We start from the raw sequence: 21790 nt of genomic DNA, 5'->3' as shown, positions 1-21790 counted from the left end.
CCTAGAATCAACTTAGCTTGGTTGCAACTGCCCATAAAAGCAAAGCTTTCTTCATTAAAGAAGTAAAAGGTGTAAGCCGTATGGCAAATTTATTCTGAACAAAACCCTGTATAGCTATAATACACTTCAATATATGCCCCTCTCTAGTTTCAATGCCAAAAATAAAGCATATAAACTGGCAGAAAAAAGCTATTCCCTCAATAGACTATAGGTGCTGAGTTGAATTAAATATTCAGGATTTACAGATTTGGGGGCAATGGAGCTGAGATTTTTAGTTGGTCATAATCTAATTAAAAAACAGAGCAGCCTTTAAGACCCAAAGAGTCATTGTGTTCCTATATACCTTTGTCATATGACTCAGTTCTTTTGTTAATCTCGCCCAAGTCAGAAGTAATAATCTTGGAGGACAAAAGACCAGTTGTAACTTTTCTGCCGTTCTGAGGAAGTATTGCAGTGGTGTTGTATTTCAATGAAAGAATAAAACAAGTTCCCAGATGCCCTCTCATTTGGTTGTAAAATATCCTGTGACATCTTTTGGAAAAAGATTTGATGAAAGATATTTATCTCTGATTCTATATGCATCTGCTAGTTTTCTTCATGCTCAGAATGCATTCTCAAAAAGTACTGATTGAATCAATACCAATAGGAGGTTAATGTAGCATTATACAATTATTGATAGCACTGGACACCAGGTGTGATCTCTTATCCTCTGCTCTGCTGAGAACCTGGTCTAAACCCCCATCCTCTTTATTAGTACAACACAAGAGGCAGACGTTGCAAGGTCCAAGTTATGCACTGCAGCCTCTCAATACTCAGATGCAGGAGTTGGAACTGCATTTTGGCTGACATGGTGAGAAAGGGTCATTGCTGGTGTCTGGCAACACATGAACTCTGTGTTGACAGATTTCTTGAATCCTAGCATCTCCCCCTTCATTCCCCACCCTTGGACAAATGAAAGCCGTGCAAACAAAGTAGTGACACAGCAACATGGATTCCAGCTATATTACAGGTGTATAGCACATACCATAAGTGCTTGGAATGGAGGACCAAGAATAGCATAACCATTCAAAAACAGTAGTAAGAATGTACCAGTGTATAAAAAACTAGATCTGTTTAGTACCAAGTTCTTTGTACCAATTGGATGTCCAGAATTAGTTCATAGTCTAAACATTGTTTTATCCTCAAAATTGTCTTCTATCATGTTAATATGATATTTGTGCCCATTATGCATAACAAATGTCCAATGGAATATAAAAATGTTTGGAAAGCATTTCAGTAAACAGAGCATTTATGGACAATGCAATATCAGTCAATGAACTGAAATTGAGGTGGTGTGTACGAATCATAGCAAATAGCTTACAGTCCAGGTAGCAAATTCAATTTACTCGGGGAAAAACAGACTATTTAATGTAAGAGATAAATAGAATCTAAATAATTTCTCCCAATAAAAGCTAGGCAATTTTTCCAGAAGAATTGAGTGGATCAAATATAGTTACATATAAATCCATCACAATCACTTGTCTGGGGATTATCCAATCATCTCCTTCTGGCTAATGATAGCAGTCACTTGATGCTGGCATTTAAAATTACTATACCTTTATGTCTTAAATTTCAACCATGTAATGAAACATACCTTCACTACAGAATGTTTTCTTTACTCCCGAGAACTTCACAGTTTCATATACAGTTTTCTCTTCCTGACAGTACTCACAATACGACACAATGCAATGCAACTTCTTGTAATCCTCACAGCACATTTTGCTGCAGAACTGAAATATGATATTCTGAAGGAAAAAAAATGACTTCAATATACATCTTTTTATGGCAAAACTAAACAAATTCACTGAGCACACTTTTGAAATCCTGCATTTGCAGATCCAAGTGCAATACAAATTCTTCCAAAGAATTTTTAATCCAGAGAATTACATCCTAAGTATGTATTTTTACATTTGAGCTAATCCCACCTATCATTATGAAGTCCCAGTTATCCAGCAACAATTTACATGGTTTGTACATCATCGGTGCTACATAAAATTATGAACATCCTAGCCCCTGGAACCAATTTTTAACTCTCCTGGCTGGATATATGGGCTGGGTTGCCATTCTCCCAGCTGGAAATAGTAATTCACTTATGGTGAAGGCACATTTTCCTAAGGAGATCAAATGAAAAACAGACAAACATAGAGTTCCCCAGATGAAGAATAAGACACTAAAGATAATGAAGCAAAATGGCTATGAGTGACAAGTATTTGCGTTGTTAGGTCCGGTAAGAATCAGGCTGATCTGATATATATTTAAAAAAAACCCAAGAAGATACACAAGAAAAGATCAGCTGCTGATATAAATGGCAGTACATGAACATTAAAGACAAAAATGCTCAAACATATAATTCCACAGTAATAATAAGAGAAAATTCATAACTTGGAAGCATCAGAAAAGTTGGTTGAAGGTACAGGATGCCACTTGTTCAAAAAAAGGAACAAGATCAGGCCCAGCAACTACAGGCCAATCTGTTCAACATTAACAGTTTAAGAAAGCTTCAGAAACACAATTAATAGTCATTAATAGAAAATGTATAAAGTGTGGCAAATTTGTTTAACTAATTTTAAAGAATTTTTTTTTTTTACCCAGGTAATAGATGCAGATGATGAGGGTACTGTATGGAACATGATCTTCCTGAAAACTTCTGATAAAAGTGCCACACAACAAGCTTAGCAACAAAGTTGAAGCAGAAAGAGCAAAAGGCACATTTTAAATATGTATACAAATTTGACTAACAACCGAAGGTTGTAGTAAATTATCATTACTTTTGCACTGGAGGAGTATGAATAGGAGTGAGTGTTAAAATATATTGCTATTTTGGATACATATTAATGTTAACACCAGGGACCACAAACTACAATTTCAGAATTTGATCCAATCCTTTGCTAATGAGGATAGAAACAGACTGATGCAATGGAAAAAATGCATAGTATATGAAGTTTATTAGAAAGAAATGAGAAGCAATAAGATTAGCAATTTTAAAATAAAATTTACACATTGGAACAGGTTAGCATTTTCTGAACTGATTTCATAAGGTATTTTCAGAGGAGAATTTAATGCAGTCAACTGAAATTTCAACCTTAACATTGCCTCGCTTCTTCCAGGACGCCTCCCTCATTATTCCCCTTGAAATCTGTTGGGATTCTCCACTCCAAGTATGTTATTGCCTTTCCTCGACTTTAGTCCTACATTATTCTCCCCTGCTTGCCATGAAGCATCTTGTACATAAAATGTACTTATTTTATAGCTTTTGTAGATACCGTACGGCTCCTAGAACGCTTCCACCAGCGTTGTCTCCGCTCCATCCTCAACATCCATTAGAGCGCTTTCATCCCTAACGTCGAAGTACTCGAGATGGCAGAGGTCGACAGCATCGAGTCCACGCTGCTGAAGATCCAGCTGCGCTGGATGGGTCACGTCTCCAGAATGGAGGACCATCGCCTTCCCAAGATTGTGTTATATGGCGAGCTCTCCACTGGCCACCGTGACAGAGGTGCACCAAAGAAAAGATACAAGGACTGCCTAAAGAAATCTCTTGGTGCCTGCCACATTGACCACCGCCAGTGGGCTGATATCGCCTCAAACCGTGCATCTTGGCGCCTCACAGTTTGGCGGGCAGCAACCTCCTTTGAAGAAGACCGCAGAGCCCACCTCACTGACAAAAGGCAAAAGAGGAAAAACCCAACACCCAACCCCAACCTACCAATTTTCCCCTGCAGCCGCTGCAACCGTGTCTGCCTGTCCCGCATCGGACTTGTCAGCCACAAACGAGCCTGCAGCTGACGTGGACTTTTACCCCCTCCATAAATCTTCGTCCGCGAAGCCAAGCCAAAGAAGATATTTCAGCTTATGTCAAGTTGTGAAACCCTCAAAAATCACTCAAAAAATGGGGGTCAACATTCTCCAGATATACTTTTGAAACCTTAAGTTCAGGTCAAAAACTGTTTTGACGCCAATTCAACGTATAAGTCAACCCTGTAAGCGCCAATTCGGTGTACTAGTCAACCCTGGAATCACCTCCCTACCACTCCCTGACCCCGCCCCACCACCAGGCGCTGCCATAACCCACCCAGACATTCTATAATTGTAGAGCCTGCGGTCACTGCTCCTGCCCGGTAGGCAGAGGTTGCCGCTCCTGCCACATAGGTCCGAGGCTCCTGCTGGAGAATGAGGTCGTTGGTCCTGTCTGGTAGGCCGAGGTTCTTTTTTTTTTTAACTGTTTTTTTTTAAAACTTGCTTAATTTACAGCTTTGTTACTTGGCAATTGGGTGTTTTAACAAATTTTGGGCTGTTGCTGGGAGGCCCGGATAGCCCAAAAATGAGGGGGGTGGGGGAAGAGTCAACTTATACACCCAATATACCATAAAGCCATTAAAATGAGGTTTAAAAAAAAGGTGGGCGGGGGGGGGTCCAACTTATCTGCCAATCGACTTATACACCGAAATATATAACATTATAAAAGAAAATCATCCATGTATAATCAGCCTTCATTTATTTTGTTACTTGCAACTGCATTAAAATTTATATTACTCTTACCTCCCATTCCAATAGTTCTGGCTTAGCACTGAATCCATTCTTGCAATAGATACATTTCAGCTGTACTTCGTTTGTTATGGCCTGTCCATTTGTAGCTGTCTGAACACTGTAGGACTAAAACATAACTATGATAAATGTTGTATTTGTATTTCCTTCGCATCCCTTCTTAGTATTTTTTTCCTTAAAACCTCATATCTTTGCCTATTAAGCAGCTGTCCTACCAATCAGAATGTCTTCAATGATGGAGTAAAGTTCAAACCTATTACCTTTCTGAATGCAAATAGTTTTAATCTCCAATTATGGACACAAAATGTATTGGGGAATGGTCCATGAAGGATGCAACATGAAACATGTCAGAGATTTTTGAATTTATTTATGTTATTTTTATTGAGGAGAATTTAAGTTAATGAAACAGAGCCTAAAAAGTCAAAGAAATTGATTATACAGTCATGACTTGTTTATTCCAGATCTTGGGTGGAACAACAAAAAACCTGAATCAGTCTAGCTTGGTAGCAAAATCTAAAGCCCTAACATGCTGAGCTCTGGCGCACCTACTGCTGTGTGCTCAGCCAACTACTGTTCATGTGGTGACTCACTACTGCACTGCCAGATACAGTTCAAATAGAATAATCAAGGTTGAGGAGGGCAAGCTACTGCCCCTCTCCTCCCCCGATCACATTTTACAGGAGCACAAATGGGAGCAGCCTATCTGTCTTCATCATTGTCTGGTATGGCAGCTGCAAGCATTGGACCAGAGGTCAATACAAAGGATAATCAAAATGGCTGAGAAGATCACTGGGATGATCTTTCCTCTATTGATGGCATTTACTGGGAGCATTGCTTAAATAGGGCTCAAAGAATTATAGATGACCCATTCCATCCAGCAAACAGTATCTGTGACCCACTAATTACCATTAAGAAGAAGGTACAGCAGCATCAACATCAGGACTGCCAGGCTGGGAAATAGCTTCCTGCAGCTTGTGTGATTTTAAGTATCCTATAATCGAGAATATCATCCCAAAATACATATAAATATTTATTTTAAATTATATCTTTACATATATATATGTGATTATTATGTGCAGTGTATTGTCTGTATATGCATGTGCACAGTGATCCAGAAAAACAGTTTTGTCTGGTTATATGTGTGAACTATGATAATAAATAAACTTGAAGAAACTTTAATTCTGATATGCCAACCAATCTGAAATATATGCTTATTATACACCTCAGATACAATTACTACATAGATGTCATACATTTTTTTTAAAGAAACTTGAGATTTGTAAGGAAGACTAGAACTGCATACCAATCTGTAGAACTGAAAAGATATTTTGAAGTTGTTCCCATTAGTCAGAATTTATTTATCATACAACATGCAGAAGAAAAAAAATTCAAACAAGTGACCAATAAAGTGAACAAACATAGAAACCTGAAATTTAGCAATACAGCTAGAGCTGCAGAAGTTGTAGAGTTTTCCATCAGGCATTGTGGCTTGGTATTGAGGCAAAGCACTTTTTTTACAAAAGGGGCAAGATCCCAGACCTAAAAGAAATAAACAAACTTCTGTGAAATTTAGAAGTATGATGTGATGATATTACAATATTTACAAAACTTCAAATTTAGCAAACAGCAATGGCATAATTTAGCAAATATGTGCCCATTACGAACATAGATAGAATTTATTAAGAAACCTTTCTGTAACAGAAAATACACCAATTACTTCATTCTAATAGATGGCAGACTGAAAAAAATGTAGACATGAAAAAGGCAAGCAGGAATTTTTGATAAATTAATAGGTGATTATTGTAACTGAATCAATCAAGGCAATTAAGGCAATTTAACAAGTCAATCTTAACATTAATGTCTCCCAAACAGTATTTCTTCTCTTCATTAATGGAGTTCAAAATCTGCACAATGTACTCCAGACGCAGACTCACCAAAGCCCTGAAATGTTGGAAGACTTGACAGTAATAATATCTACAATAACAGTCATATTCTATTAACATTCCTCATTACTCTTAACAGTTGATCTAGCACATTTAGGATTTTGATGCCAGGCAAACAGATTTTATGGAATATCAGGTGATACTCCAACACACTAAATTCATTTTTTGTTTAAGGTTTATCACTGCAACATTCAGTGAATTCTAAGTTTAAAGGGAGCACAGCCAACAGAGCCATGCGTATTTAATGGAGTACAAGAGTAGAGGTGAATAGACTAGAAAAGTGGCAAACATTATCTGATGAGACAAGGTACTAAACTCTCACAATTTCTGAATTGTCCAAGTGGATTATCAAATTTTTTTTTACTATACTTGCCACCCTTTCATAACTAAAATTCCATGGTCTTTAGAACAAAGTACAGCACTGAAGCCAGTATTGGAGAAATAAATGCTGTGAGATGCAGCATTTCTTTAATATTGTCAAACAAGATGCAACCTCGTATAATTAGTTCAGAGATTTGCCCAAAACTGAATTCACATAATATTCAGGTGTGTTGTTCTGGTAAAACAGGGATGCTTTCCTTTTTGTTTTAATTAACCATTTACTTTTCTTAAATGGAGCTCTACTACAAAATATACAAGGAATACAGGGAATATTTCAATTGTGAATTTTCAAATACAAAGAATTATTAAAAGAACTGCATGAGGATTTAAGAACGATTGCATTAAATTGCTCACCTTTAACTTTATAATCAATCTAATTATAACAGTTTAGTTATTTATGGAAAACAGTATCTGTTAAAATAGGAAACAATGCTTCCACATGATGAGTGGGCTTGCTGTTGTTACAGCTTCATGCTCTCCACATCTTGGTGGTCTGAAAGTTATCTGTTGATGTGAGCCTCCAGTGGAGGTTCTTTTCTGGGTTTACTTCCTCTTTATATCTGAAACCTGGGGTGGACTGTGATGCAAAGTTAAATTCCACAGAGCAGATTTTTAAATTGGTCATGGACCCCAAAGTCGTCTGTCATTTCTAGAGTCTATCTTGTGCCTATATTTAATGTTCAAGGCCCTGTTGGAATACTTCAAGAGGATGCTCTTTAAGATCAAATTGCTCTACAACCCTTCTGGTTCACAATGCCACACACTTAATATTCCAAGAAGTAGGATCAACACCAGCAGATTAACCCTGATGCAACTTCTTGCTGTTATTGGGATCTTGTTGTTCACATATTGACCAAATAAGTAACTTTGCAATATGGAGTTAAACAGGAAAGTCTGCAGAAATTGATTATAATGAAACACACAAAATTGGATAAACTCCGGTCACACAGCATCTACAGGAAGTGTAGTGCAACCAACACTTTGGTCCTGAGGTAAAAATCAAAAAGGCATTTACAAATATCTAGAATTCAGCGGCAATGCAAGTGAACACTATCTTTTTTTTAATTTCTCCTAAATTTAACACATCTGCAAAAATACTGTACACTAGATATTACACCATTTAAACTTAAAAGGTCGACACAGAAAGCACTTACTAAATATTGTCATTATTCTATTTTTTAATAATTTCACTGTTTTATAACTTAACAGTGGCAAATATTTTATTAAACTACATCTGATTTAAAGTTCAGAAAAAAGTAGCTTTACAATCTTAACTATGAAAATATATGATGAAAATGATGAGGGAAAAACACAATTTTAACTTTACCTGTTGGTTTTTGACATTTTGTCTTGTGCATGGACATGCATGCAACTGAACAGTATGCTTCAATATTCCCACCAGATTCCACACTCTGAGTCATATCAAAACTTCTACACAGAGTTCTGCAAGCTGTGCAGGGAATTATTTTGCTGTTTTTCTAAAATCAAGATAAAAATATTTTGTTCATCTGGCATAGTAGTCTCAAACCACTTAAAATATATTTTAAATTTCAATATTAACATTATTTTTACTATTTACTGCTCAAAATTACACAGAAAAATCACAAAGCATAATTTACAATAGACATGAAAAGAGAACAATTTAGATGTTGTGTTTCACAGACAATCAAGAATTTCTAGTCACCTGGAATGAAAATATAGTTTAATAAAAATATAAGTACTTTTGACAGCTCAATAATTTGATAACAGCAGCCCTGAACTGCAATGGCCAGGAAGCTTAAAAGATTTGCAGGAAAATTTTGCAGATTCTAGTACAAGAAATCACTGTTTAAAACTAAGGGATCCCTCCCTCCCAATTCCCCCCTCCCCCTACTTCTCCACAGCTAGTAGTGCCTCAGCCTTGCAATGCTAGCGACACGGGTTCCGTACTGACCCAAATTCTGTGTTGAGTTTGCACATTCTCCTTGTGATCACATGGGGTTCCTTTCATATTCCAAAAGACGAGCAGTTGGTGGGTTAACTGACCACTGTATATTACCTATAGTGTGTAGGTGAGAGGTATAATCTATGGGAAGCTGATGTAAATATGGGGAGAGCTAAAGAAAAAAAGATACATTTTGGGTTAGTCTAAATAGGTTGTTGATGGTTGGTGTGAACTTAATGGGCTGAAGGACCTGTTTTTGTGTTGTTACCTCTCAATGAGATGGAGAGTCTTTGAATACATTTAAGGCAAAGGTTATTGGCACTCGCCATGAAAGCAGAATTGAAGTGATAATTAGATCAACAATGACATTATTGAATGTCAGAGCAGGCTTCAGGGGTGATTTCTGCACCTAATAGATATGTTCATGTCATTTTGTCAATAATCTGGAATAAGATAGCCTGACCCAATCAAAATAACAGCAAGGAAGCCACACAGGAGATTGCAGATGCTGAAATCCATAATTAAACATAATCTGCTGGAGGAACTCAGGTTAAGCAGCAACGAAAGAAAAACAGTTGACCTTTATTCTGAAATATCTAAACATCTTTAATTTAATAATGTTACATATACATGTGATTATGTACTATATATTAAGTGTATGTGTGTGCACAGTGGTCCAGAGAAATGCTGTTTTGTCTGGTTGGAAAATGTAGTCAGATGACAATAAACTTGAACTTGCTTCAAGACTAACCATTCTTTTTCTACCACAGAAGCTGTTTGAACACCCAAGTTCCTTCAGCAGATTGTTAGCTTAGTGAGAAAGCCACAACTGGCCTGCGTTACCAATTTAAAAAAAAGGATCAGAAGATTTGGGGAATTGAGATTTTGTTTCTGTTATCTATGCCAGGATTTACAATATAAAATACAGATGCATGCAACAGTGAAACTAACATTAAGTGTCTGTGATCTAGTGTGAGGGGTAGTTTCTGCAGTTAATTACCCAAGTATTGTTAATTGGCTGGATCAACCACAGATTGGGAGCTACTGGAGTATGTTGGAACTTGCTTTGTTACCATTCATAAAATGACCAGAGTGGTGGTATAGTTTGTAGATTATAGAGCCTATCTTACCAATGACAGCAAAAGTTGGTCCTTCACATTGATACTGGGTATGGAATTTCCTGACCTTTATACAAGTGGGTAGGGCCTGTGAATCAGTGACCCAACTTTGCCAAAATTTTATCAGATATCTGGATGGCTTAATTACAAGTTGATGAATGAATCCTGATGTTTCCCAGTATCTCTTGCCCTGCTTAGCACTCCTGGAGTATGTGGGCAAGAGAAGGTGGGAAAAATAAATTTGGTGACATTACTCAAGTAACTGGCTGCCCAAAATACCAGGGAACAAGGCCCAAGTATTTTGGGCAAACAATTCAATGAGGCTTTAGTCCTTTATTGAAATCAGTCAAGTATAATCACATTGATCTATCAAAATATTTTAATGGTCATATATAAAAAAAATCTGAAATTTGCAGCAAATAGATTAAACTTTTGTGTACATATCTACAAAAATATGTAACTTGGTTTAATACAGCTATAATAAGCTTCTTGTAATAAATTTTATTTAATTAATAAAGATGATTGGACATATTTGCCTGTTCAGCAGTTACAAGACTTTCTGCAAATTACCTGTTTAAAATCATTGAGGCATCTAGCACTACAGAATCTTTTGTGATGACCATCATGGAAAAGAAAGTGGCTTCCAGATCCTTTATTATAACAGTATATCCCACACTGATCACAGCCGTTCATTATAAGTCCATTGGCTTGTCTATATTTATTGAAACATGCATCACTGCAAAGTTTGTGGACAAAATTTTTAAAGCTCACTTCATGTCGAATCTATAAAAGAAATGTACAATATTATCTAGGCTGCACCTGTTACTTATGTCCCAGTTCATGCATAGATTTTAAAACAATTGACAATGTTTCTTTGTACTTCCTGACAATAAGTCCATGCAATTGTAGTAAATTTTAGTAAATGTTTTTTTCCTCTCTAAACTTCTCAGGACAAAGAAGGACCTTGACCTTAGCTCAGCCATTTTGTCAGGGCCACAGGATTTTGGTCCAATTTTACTTCATTATTAAGAATACCAAAATTATACTTATGTGCAGTGTTATGGGAGTACTGTACTGTTGGAAATAATATCATTTGATGGTCTTCAGATGAGGCTTTGTAGATGGCAATAAAAATGGGATTGGTACTATTATTGATATGGCTTGTATTTAGATTTAAAACAGCAACATGCAAAAATCTCTGATCAACGTATTGTTGTGGGACCCTGTTGCATGTAAATTGACGACTGTGTTTGTTGCATCACAACAATGACTCTACTTTAGGAATATTTCAATGGCTGTTTTGAGAAGATAAGGAATAACTTTTTTTAATTACAGTGTGGACACCAAGTGTATAATATCCTAAAACCAATCATCTTAGACTACTTATCCTGCAGGAAGGATGCACAGCATAACAAACATTTCACAAATATTCCTTCTTCCTCTTGGGTGCATAGTTTTTTCCACTATTCCCGAAAGACAGAAAATAAATAGCAACTTCCTTAAAGTCGTTTATAATCAATTTTAAGTAAAAGTTTTTTTTTGTTCTTCAACTGCTGACTCCTGTAGCTACATTATGTTCCTTTGGAACTTTATGTTCTCTTCCAGAATTATGGACGAGAAAACAGGTACTGCAGTGGTAGAAATAACCAGTACATATTTGTTAACCAAATGAATGCTGTACAAACTATTAGAAGTGGACCAACTATTTTGCATACAATGGCATAAATAACCTCTTAATCATTTATGAAGAGCTTATTGAAAAATATAAAGATCTGACACTTCCTATTCTTCAAAAGATGCTGCACCATTTAACCTATGGGCAGGTGAGTTTAACATGTCATATGAAGAACAACATCTGTAACAATGCACACCTCAGTGCTACAATCCAGTGAAAAATCTAGATTATTTACTTAGATCCTAATCAAGTTTCCAAGAAGTGGAAGTACTACCACTTAAATCAAGCTGTTAAGTCTTGGGTCATAATCATCAGGGGAATGAAATTCATAAAAAGAATAAAAAATCTTATATAAATCTAACAAAGAAAATATTGATTTTGAAAATAAAGAATAATAGATCAATCATATTGAATTCAAAAGGACAAAGAACAGAATGAAGAGACAAGGATAATGTCCACATTTCTCTGGACTTTAAAGACCTTTGACAAGGTTCCAAAAATTAAAATGAAGAGTAAATTCACAGCATATGGAGACAAGGAACAACCAACAAAATAGCTATCAAACAGGATAAAATAGAGGAGCAAATGGCAAGCAATTGCAGAAGACAAGAAGTTGGGTCTCATAAGGATCAATGCTGGAATGATTAGAAGGACCATGATATGTAATAAACTGCATTACAGGTGCCTAATCTTTTATCTGGAATCATCAGGACCAGACACCTGCCGATGTTCTGAATCTCTCAGACTTTGGAATTATTTTAAAATGGCAGTCCCTTTAAGCAAATGCAGTGTTTCAAAATCGTGCAAATAAGGGGGCGAATGAGTGTTAAATGAATTTAGATAAATAAAGACCATAATATCACTAACATTTTTTAAATTTTAAAGTAAAACTTAAAAACAAAACTGGCACAGACAAACATCTCAAACAGTGCAAGTGCAGTTAACGTACATTAAAGCTCAAACACTGCGTCAGAATGAACTTTTTTTAAAGACTTCTTCCAGTGTCGTCTGTTTAATTAAAAGAGGTTTTTGTCTAAGCAGTCTCTTTTTAATTGAATAAACAGCCATAAACTCACGCTCACTGATGAATAAACATTGTTCCATCCCACCAATTAAAATCGCACATTTTAACCATATCATCAATGGGCATTTTTTTCACCTGTGCACACAATGTCTTCATCCTCATCACTCCTTTCCTCATGCTTATCGGGATTGTGACAGAGTATATATAGAAATGTTTTTGGGAGATAAATTTGGAAAGGTTTGTTATAGTACGTCACATGCAAAGACTTTAAAACAGATCTTATTTGAAATACTGGAGCTATGCCAGACATAGTGGCTTCTCACACCTTTTTGCAAGAACTTTGAAGAGTGTTCAAGAGAAGTCACTAATGGATTCTTGTTTACCCAAAAGCAACAGATGAAAGAGAATGCTGGCTCCACTATTGTCTGCAGGAGACTTGCTGTTGTAAGAGGGTCATGTGGTTTTGCAAGCAGAGAGATTCACACAGGCTTTCTCTCAGTCTCAGTGTGTGTGTGTGTGTGTGTGTGTGTGTGTGTGTGTGTGTGTGTGTGTGTGTGTGTGTGTGTGTGAGAGAGAGAGAGAGTGACACACAAACAGATCATTTGACTGTGTTTCAGCCAGCAAGAGCAGCTGGAACTGAAACAGGAAAAGCTGTCAAGAAGCCCCAGTGTGCAAGATGGCCTAGTCATAGCCTTTGTGGTTCATGCAAGAGAGGACTGGCTGTCTAACGTTTCACTTGGAATAAGTGAAACAGAAAGGAACTCTGTGGTGACCTGAAGAAAGAGGCGATCATCTGGAGAACCCTGACAGGGCAAGTTTCGTCAGCAAGACACTGAGGTGACTGATGGAGGTACATCAGTTGTGGATGTCCTTGAACAACACATCTCTCTCTGAAAACCGACAAGAACCTTCCTGAGCGGTAACCATTTACCTTTTGAGTACCAAAGCCTGGTGAACTTTATACATGTTAAATTCTGAGCACAGTATAAGAATTGCCTGCACCAATGAACCTGGATGAATGACAAGTGAGATTGGCCTGTGAACCAAAGAACTTTTCTGAATTTACACACACACACACACATTATATACACATGCGCGTAGAATTAGAAGGGGGTTAAGTTAGGTTAAGTTAATAATAGATAAGTTAAAGTTTGATTCTGTTTTCATGTTTAAAGATAATTAAAAACAACTTTTGTTTAAGTAACCATTTGTCTTGGTAAATATCTACTGCTGCTGGGTTTATGGGTCCTCTGGGCTTGTAACAGTATGGAACACCATTTCAGCAATTTCCCTATCACTCAAGGAATGCACAATGGGTGCATCATTGTCAATGTTCAGCACTGTTTCAATGTCAGCTGCCTCTAACATGTTTACATTTTCTGTTGCAAAACTTTTCGTGTAGGCAATGAGGCTAGTGATCATCCTCCTCTTGTTACTGATATGAAAACATTTAAGGTCTTCACCTGTAGGCTCACTTTCATCGAATACTGTTGATGGCCAAAGTCTATGCCAAGCATGTTTTAATGTTGGTTCAGTTACATTTCTCCATGCATAAATTGCATCCTTTAGAGTGAAAGTTTTCAAGAAGTCTTTAATGCATATGCCTCTGTTAACTGCATCAAGTACGTAGTTCAGAAAAAAGTCCTTGTAGTTGCTCTTCATTGAGTGTAAAATTCTTTGGTCGCAAAGCTGTATTAACGATGTAGCATTAGGATGAAGGTAAATGCTGAACACATTATTTCTCACAAGAACTTCAATAGGGGGGGTGAGTGGAACAATTGTCTCGGAGCAATAAAATGTTGGTGTTTTCTTCCAGGCCAGCTTCCGTATAATGTGCGCATGGAGCCGGTACGAAGTGATTATTGAACCAATCAGTAAAAATTTCTCATGATACCCATGCTTTCCTAAGTGAAACCTTGTTACACCTTGAAAGCAGTGAGGATCTTGGCTTCTTCTAAGCACTGTTAGCCTTAACCTGTCTTTGCCTGAAGCATTTGCACACTCAAGAAGAGTCACCTTGTCCTTAGTGACCTTGAAACATGATGGTGCTTTATCATCTGCTGAAAGTAACGCCAGTGTAGAGCTGTCTCATCTGCATTGTAAATTTGTTCTGGGCTAAGTTTTGATCATATTTCATTTTGAAAAATTCATCTATATAATGTTCAGCTGCATCATAATCTGCAGGGGCTTTTTAAATTTTTGCAGCCAACCATGTGAATATTCACACTCACCCTCAAAGTTCAGTTCTTCATGGAATTTTTGAGCTTGTTTCATTACAAGCAGACTAGTCAGTGGCATATGTTCACTTCTTTGTTGTTGCACCCACTCAATAAGCACTCGGTCAATATCTACGTTTTTTGCCTTATGCAAAGTTTTCCTTTTATTCATCAGTCTGTGGTCATCATTCTCACTGTAAAATTTCAACAACTGTTCTTTGTTTCCTCAAATCATATATGGTGGTCGATCCCACACCATAATCTTCCATTACACAATGCACAGATATGCCACTATCAAGCTTCCGCAAAAACTCCATCTTCTGCACGATCGATAATGAAAGATGCTTTCTTTTCTGCATCTCACTGCTACCCATAGGGGACTCTGCAGCTCTTTGCTATGTTCAGAGGCTTCTGACTGGTAGCATCGACTGGAAGGGTGGGTGGCTATGACACTCGAGAGGGAGGGGCGCTAATTAGTGACGGTGCCTGACAGGGAGTTGCTCTTATAAAGTGATAATCACACTAATTAGCAATGGTGCGCGTCACGAAGGGCCATTTATTAGGTGATGGTACTGCAAATTATCATTGCAGAATGTGATGGGATACACGGGAGTTGAGTAAGGATCGTGTCAGGTCGTTTGGAACTAACTCCATCTTTGATGAGAAGATGTCATCTACCAAAAATATTGCCAGCTTTTGGAATTCCGGATAAAAGGTTAGGCACCTATATTGCAGATAATTTAGAGTTTAGAACCATAAACAATTTCTGGATTTACAGATAAAGTTTAAGTTCACAAGTGGTGCTAAGTACACTTGGAAAATAGTGTGTGGTAAGATGGTCATCTGGCATTTATATGCCTTTAATTTCATGTACTATCAGGAAATTTCTGATTTCAAAACAAATCTTTATAACAGCTTCTTTAAACGACTTTTGATCTGGTTCACTCTCATACAGCTCAAACAGGGTTTGAACATCAAACTATAACTTGCCAATCACACCCAGCTATTCATGAAAAATGCTGTTGTAAAGGCAGAATCAACTTGCCATGACCTGCCAACCTTCTGAATTCCTGGTAAGACAGTTCTACTCTCGATCCCCACTCCTGTTGCCTGTTTATCTGTAAGGTTGCATGAATAAATAAGAAAGAGGGTGGGCAGATGAGAGGTGAAGATGGGGAGGAGGATGTGGAAGTCGAGGGAAGAGTTTGAGGCCATAGAAAAGCAGTGGAGAGGTACGATGAAGGGGAAAAAAATTGAGAAAATGGATAACGGTACCATTATTGTCCAGTGCTCCTCACAAAAACCTACAGCACCTGGTATTCCTAGGCAGTCTCCCCTCCAAGTACTGACCAGCTCTGTGCCTGCTTAGCTTCCGAGATCAGACAATCCCAGGCATATTCAGGCTATAAGGTAATGTCCCTAGAAACAATGAAAATCTCTCCCTTGATTCATAACATTTCATTCAAAATAATTATACTTTTTAAAAATAAGTGTTATTGAGCAAATGGTAAGGCAATGTGTGCCAAAGGAAACTGACTATGTCAAAAAGACACATCTTAAAAGAAGAGAACTGCGGTAAATAGATAAGTACATGTCAAATTAGAAATGGTTTAGATAGAGTAGACAAAACTTTCTATACTTATGGAGGAAAGCAAAATCATGCTAAAATATTCACAATAATTCAAACCAAATTCTTCATGCTTGAATAGTGAGAACATGGAACATGCCACTATATGGATGTATTTAATGGTAGATTATATAAGCATACATGCAGTATTGGAAAAAAAAAGATGAGGCTCAAATGAAAGATTAATATGGTAGATTGGTTTGGATGAATAGTCTATATATCTTTATGTGAGTAAAGATTCGAGTCAGGTAATGACTTTAAATCTATGTCAAACAACTTGATACATGCTACTTTAAGAATATTGATTGAAAAAAGTCACAAAGTATACCTCAGTCATTTTTCCACAAATGGTACATCTCCCAAAATTTCCTTGGGTGACGTGACTTGTATGTGCAGGAGTTTTTTGTCTTTCTTCATAAAAAGATAAGCAGGATGTACTACAAAATTCCTGGAATGTTTCACTGGAATCTACTTGTGCAACAATTGTTCCCTTCGTATTAGTTATCTCTCTGTAAAATAGGATAACAAATCACATAAATATGTGAATCATTTTTTAAAAAGTGACAATTTTGAAATGAACACAGGATATGGTTCCACAAAAGGGCAAGGGGGAAAACACACTGCCCCTCATTTGCTACAAATCTATCCAATTAATTTTCAATTAGGAAACACAAAAACTGTAGATGCTGGGGAATCTTGAGCAAACAATGAGAAACTGGGGGAACTCATTTGTGTCAGGCATCTTTCAAGGTCAAAATAGTTAATGTTCATGGTCAGGACCCTCTAGCAAGGCAGTCTCAATAAAAGGTCCCAAACTGAAACATGAATTGATCATTTCCACCCCAGGAAGCCATTTGATCCACTGAATCCCTCCAGCTTCTAAATGTTTCCATATTTTCTATTTAGTTTCACAGATTATCGGAACATAAGAAATAAGAGCAGACAAAGACTTGAATACATATAACCATTCAGCTGTCAAAACTCACTGGAATGGACAACTCCAATCTCATAATTCTCAGAAAGTCCTTGCCATTATCAGTCTTAAGTGGGCAGCTTCTTTTCCTTACATTATATCCTTTGTTCTCATAACATAATCATTTGAAAAATTATTGTATCATTTTAAAGAGAAATACACCAATATTGGAATCTGCTTTTGTGAAAAAAAATGCTATTCGGGCCAGTTTTCTAAATGCATCATCAACATGCACAGGTTGGAGAACAACACCTAATGTTCCTTGACGCCTTAAGGCCTCAAGCCTGAAATGTTGGTTATGTATCTTTGCTACATAAAGTACACTGTTTGACCCAGTTGTTCCAGCATGTTTTTCACTTCAATTATGATATCTGCAGACTTTCATATTTTACTCCCTCTAACCCCTACTGTTCCATTTGGGCACTCTCCAACCAGATGGCATTGATGTCAGCATCGCCGGTTTCCATTGGACCCCTCCCCTTTCTCTCTCTCTTTCATCCAGCTCCCAGCCCCCTTCCCTCTCCATTCGGAGAGCTATCCCCTCCCCCTATCACTTCCCAGCTTTTTTTCCTCTTCTGCCCTCCCAGCTGTGCCCCTTTGTGGCTTCTTGCCAGTGGGTCTCCCCCTACAATTTTACTCAGGCACCAGCCTGCTTTTTGCTTGTGCGTTGACAAAAGGCTCAGGCCCAAAATGTTGGTTACATATCTTTGCTACATAAAAGAATGCTGTGTGATTTGCTGAGTTTCCCCAGCTCTTTTGTCTATTGAATTACAATCATAGCTTGTTGATGAGCCCACTAAGGGATCGGCTGTATTGGATTGGGTGTTGTGTAATGCACCAGATGCGATTGGATATCTTCAAGCAAATAATCTATTAGGGGGCAATGATCATAATATGATTGAGTTCAATTTAATATTTTACAAGGAGAAACTAAAATCAGATATTTCAGCGGAGTAAAGAAAATTAGTGGCATGAGAAAGGAACTGTGTAAAGTAGATTGGAAGCGGACACTAGTAGGGAAGATGGCAGAACAAGAAATGAGGTAGGTGCAGGATATATATATATATATATATATATGCCAAAAAGGAGAAATAATCAAATGGAAAAATGTTACAACTGTGGTTCACAAGAGAAGTCAAAGCCAATGTAAAAGCAAAAGAGAGGGCATACAAAGAAACAAAATTAGTAGGAAGATAGAGGATTGGGAAGTTCTTAAAAATCTGCAGAAGGCAACCAAAACAATCATCAGGAACGAAAATATGAAGTCTGAAAGTAGGTTAGCAAATAATATGAAAGAAGACACAAAGCTTCTTCGAGCATATAGAGTAAGGGAAAGTAAATATAGGACCATTAGAAAGTGACGCTGGAGAGATAATGAGAGATAAGGAGATGGGAGAGAAAGTAAATGAGTATTTTACATCAGTCTTCATTGTGGAAAACATGAGCAGTGTGCCAGATGACGAAGGGCATCAGGGAAGGGAAGTGAGTGCAGTTACTGTTTTCAAGGGAGAAGATGCTCAGAAAGTTGAATGGTCTCAGGGTGGATAAGTCTCCCAGACCAGATGGATTGCAACCTCAAGTTCTGAAAGAAGAAGAGATTGTGGAATCAATAGTCTGGTATGGTCCCAGAGGAGTGGAAAATCACAAACATCACCCCACTATACAAGAAGGAAGGGAGGTATCAGAAATTATATACTGGTTAGCCTGATGTCAGTGGTTCAGAAGATGTTGGAGTTGACTGTCAAGGATGAGGTTATGGAACACTTGGAGGTACATGACAAGATAAAGCAAAGCGAGCATGATTTCCTTCAGGGAAAACTTTGCTTGAAAAACCTATTGGAATTCTTTGAGGTGACAAGCAAGCTAGATAAAGGAGATACAGTGGACATTGTGCATTTGGATTTTCAGAAGGCCTTTGAAAAGGTGCTGCACATGAGCTACCTAACAAGATAAGAGCCCATGGTATAACAGAGAACATAATAGAGTGGGTAGAGCTTTGGCTGATTGGCAAGAAGCAGAGCAGGGATCACATTTTGGTTGGCTCCCAGTTGTTAATGGTGTTACACAGGCATCATAAAGTGTTGGGGCTGCTTGTTTTTATGTTGTATATATTTGGATTATGGAATGAATGGCTTTGTGGACAAGTTTGCAGATAATATGAAAGAAGGTGAAGGAGCAGGCAGTGATGAGAAAACAAGGAGACTGCAAAAGGACTTATCAGATAAGGAGAATGGGCAGATAAGGGCATATAAAATATCATGACAGAAAGTGTACAAGTCTTGCACTTGGGTAAACAAAAAAATGGGAGAATGATTTTTAAAATGGGGAGAAAATTTAAAATACGCAGATGCAAAAAAACATGGGAATCCTCATGCAGGATAGCCTAAAGGTAAACTTGCATGTTGAGTGGGTGTTGAAGAAGGCAAATGCAATGCTGGCATTCATTTCAAGAAGAATAGAATACAAGAGACCTCACTTGGAGTATTGAGATCAGTTTTGGGTTCCTCACTTAAGAAAGGATGTGCTAATGTTGGAAAGGATTCAGAGGAGGTTCACAAGGATGATTCTGGGAATGAAAGGGTTATCATATTAGGAAAAATTGACAGCTCTTGGCCTGTATTCATTGGAATTTAAGAGAATGACAAGGGATCTCATTGAAACATTTTGAATGTTGAAAGGTGTGGACAGAGTAGATATCGAAAAGTTGTTTCCCTTGGTGGGAGAGTTTAAGACAAGAAGGCACAACTTTAGGATTGAAGGGTGTCTGTTTAGGACAGAGATGCGGAGGAATTTTTTCAGCCAGAGAGTGGTAACTCTGTGGATTTTGTTGCCACACTCTGTTGTGGAGGCCAGGTCATTAGGTGTATTCAAGGCAGAGATTGATGGGTTCTTGATTAGCCAGGACATCAGTTATGTGGAGAAGGCCGGGCAGTGGAAAATGGATCAACTCACAATTAAATGGCAGGGCAGACTCAATGGGCTGCACAGCCTATTTCTGCTCCCACGTCTTATGGTCTGCGCAAAGTTTCTTGTTTAAATGGTAATACACTTTTTTTTAAAAAAACTGGATTTACTATGATTAATTGGAATAGTGAAAATAGAATATATCTGTTTAAGGTATTTCTAACAAAGGTTTTTTTTTCCAATGCTGTTTCATAATTAAACTGTATGCACGATCTCACAAATGCTCATGTTTACTTCCAAGGAAACTAACCAAGTAAACGTGTGGCTGTCAATACTGTTTTTTTACTTTTTACTTAGAGAGAAATCAATTACTTGTTACAAAATATCTTTCTTAACAGATCATTTTTCACCTTGTCTATCACAGCATACTTTCCTCAAAATGGTTTAAAACGCAATAGGAACATAAAATTGGATTTTGTTTTCACTTTTGCTGTTTTTCTTATAAATGTAGTGTTTCTCCCTGATTTGTTAAGTTGCTATGTCAATCTGACAAACATTTCCCACAAAATATAGTTCAAGTATACTAGAGAAACACAAAAAATAGAATTTAATGAACAATTTGAAACTAGAGGGACTCCGCAGGCAAGCAACATGTACATACAAGTGCGAGGAGAATTATCAATCACGGCCTCATCCGCTGTTAGCGTGAGGCAACATATTATTCCTGGATAGTTTTAAACCAAACGACATGAACATTGAATTATTCAATTTTAATTTTAATTAATTCCTCCCTCCATTTGGATCCACTTTTTCTATCTTTCCTTTACCTGCTCCAGTCCTGACTTTTCTTTTCCCCTCTCCCAGTGTTCACTTCCCCTACTTGTCTCTCCATCTCTTCCACATGCTTCTGTCCATTACCCATCAGTTCATGGCCCTTCCACACTACTTTTATCCCTCTTTTATACACATATCTATCCATCCCACTTTAATCTTGATTCACAGTGCTAACCCAAAACAATAACTGACCATTTCTTTCCATGGATGAGGCCTTACCTGCTCAGTTCCTCCAGTTTCCCTTTGATCACAAAGGTTACCGGTAAGTATAATTACTGGTCACAAAAAAGGGTCACAAGCTGAAAAGTTGACTATTTCTCTATGAGAATGCTGTCTGACCTGCTGAGTCACTTCAGCTTCTCTTTGTTGATTGAAGTATTATTTGCTTTTATGTCAAACATTCACTCTCAGCATTAAATGTGAGTAACCTCTGCTCCCTTAACAATCAATAAATATTTGACTTTTAAAAGAACAGAGCTCTAGGAGTTTTATAAAGGTAATTCTGCTTTTTAGAGAAGAATTTTACAAATTTAAATTATCAATTGCTGAGCTTGTGAATTTGAAGTTTAAATATAAAAATAAGTTTG

At 37.3% G+C, this 21790-nt stretch overlaps 1 protein-coding gene across 7 annotated transcripts in view; it reads right to left on the bottom strand.

The window, feature by feature from the left end:
• zmym2 (zinc finger, MYM-type 2) overlaps window positions 1–21790 on the bottom strand; it is a 142377-nt gene that overhangs the window by 59387 nt on the left and 61200 nt on the right. For 6 of the 7 annotated variants that reach the window (XM_069891338.1, XM_069891339.1, XM_069891340.1 and 3 more), the window contains 6 exons: window positions 16821–17001; window positions 10521–10733; window positions 8236–8386; window positions 6011–6123; window positions 4579–4692; window positions 1634–1784 (listed from right to left, as the gene is read on the bottom strand). In XM_069891338.1, the coding sequence (XP_069747439.1) occupies window positions 1634–1784; window positions 4579–4692; window positions 6011–6123; window positions 8236–8386; window positions 10521–10733; window positions 16821–17001 (923 nt within the window). The remainder of the gene's footprint in view (window positions 1–1633; window positions 1785–4578; window positions 4693–6010; window positions 6124–8235; window positions 8387–10520; window positions 10734–16820; window positions 17002–21790) is intronic. The other variant, XM_069891343.1, reaches the window with a different exon arrangement.

The sequence above is a fragment of the Narcine bancroftii genome, chromosome 7 (assembly GCF_036971445.1).
Source record: "Narcine bancroftii isolate sNarBan1 chromosome 7, sNarBan1.hap1, whole genome shotgun sequence".
Classification (NCBI taxonomy): Eukaryota; Metazoa; Chordata; class Chondrichthyes; order Torpediniformes; family Narcinidae; genus Narcine; species Narcine bancroftii.
Note: the sequence above shows the minus strand (reverse complement) of the source record. Positions and strands in the feature narration are given on the sequence as shown.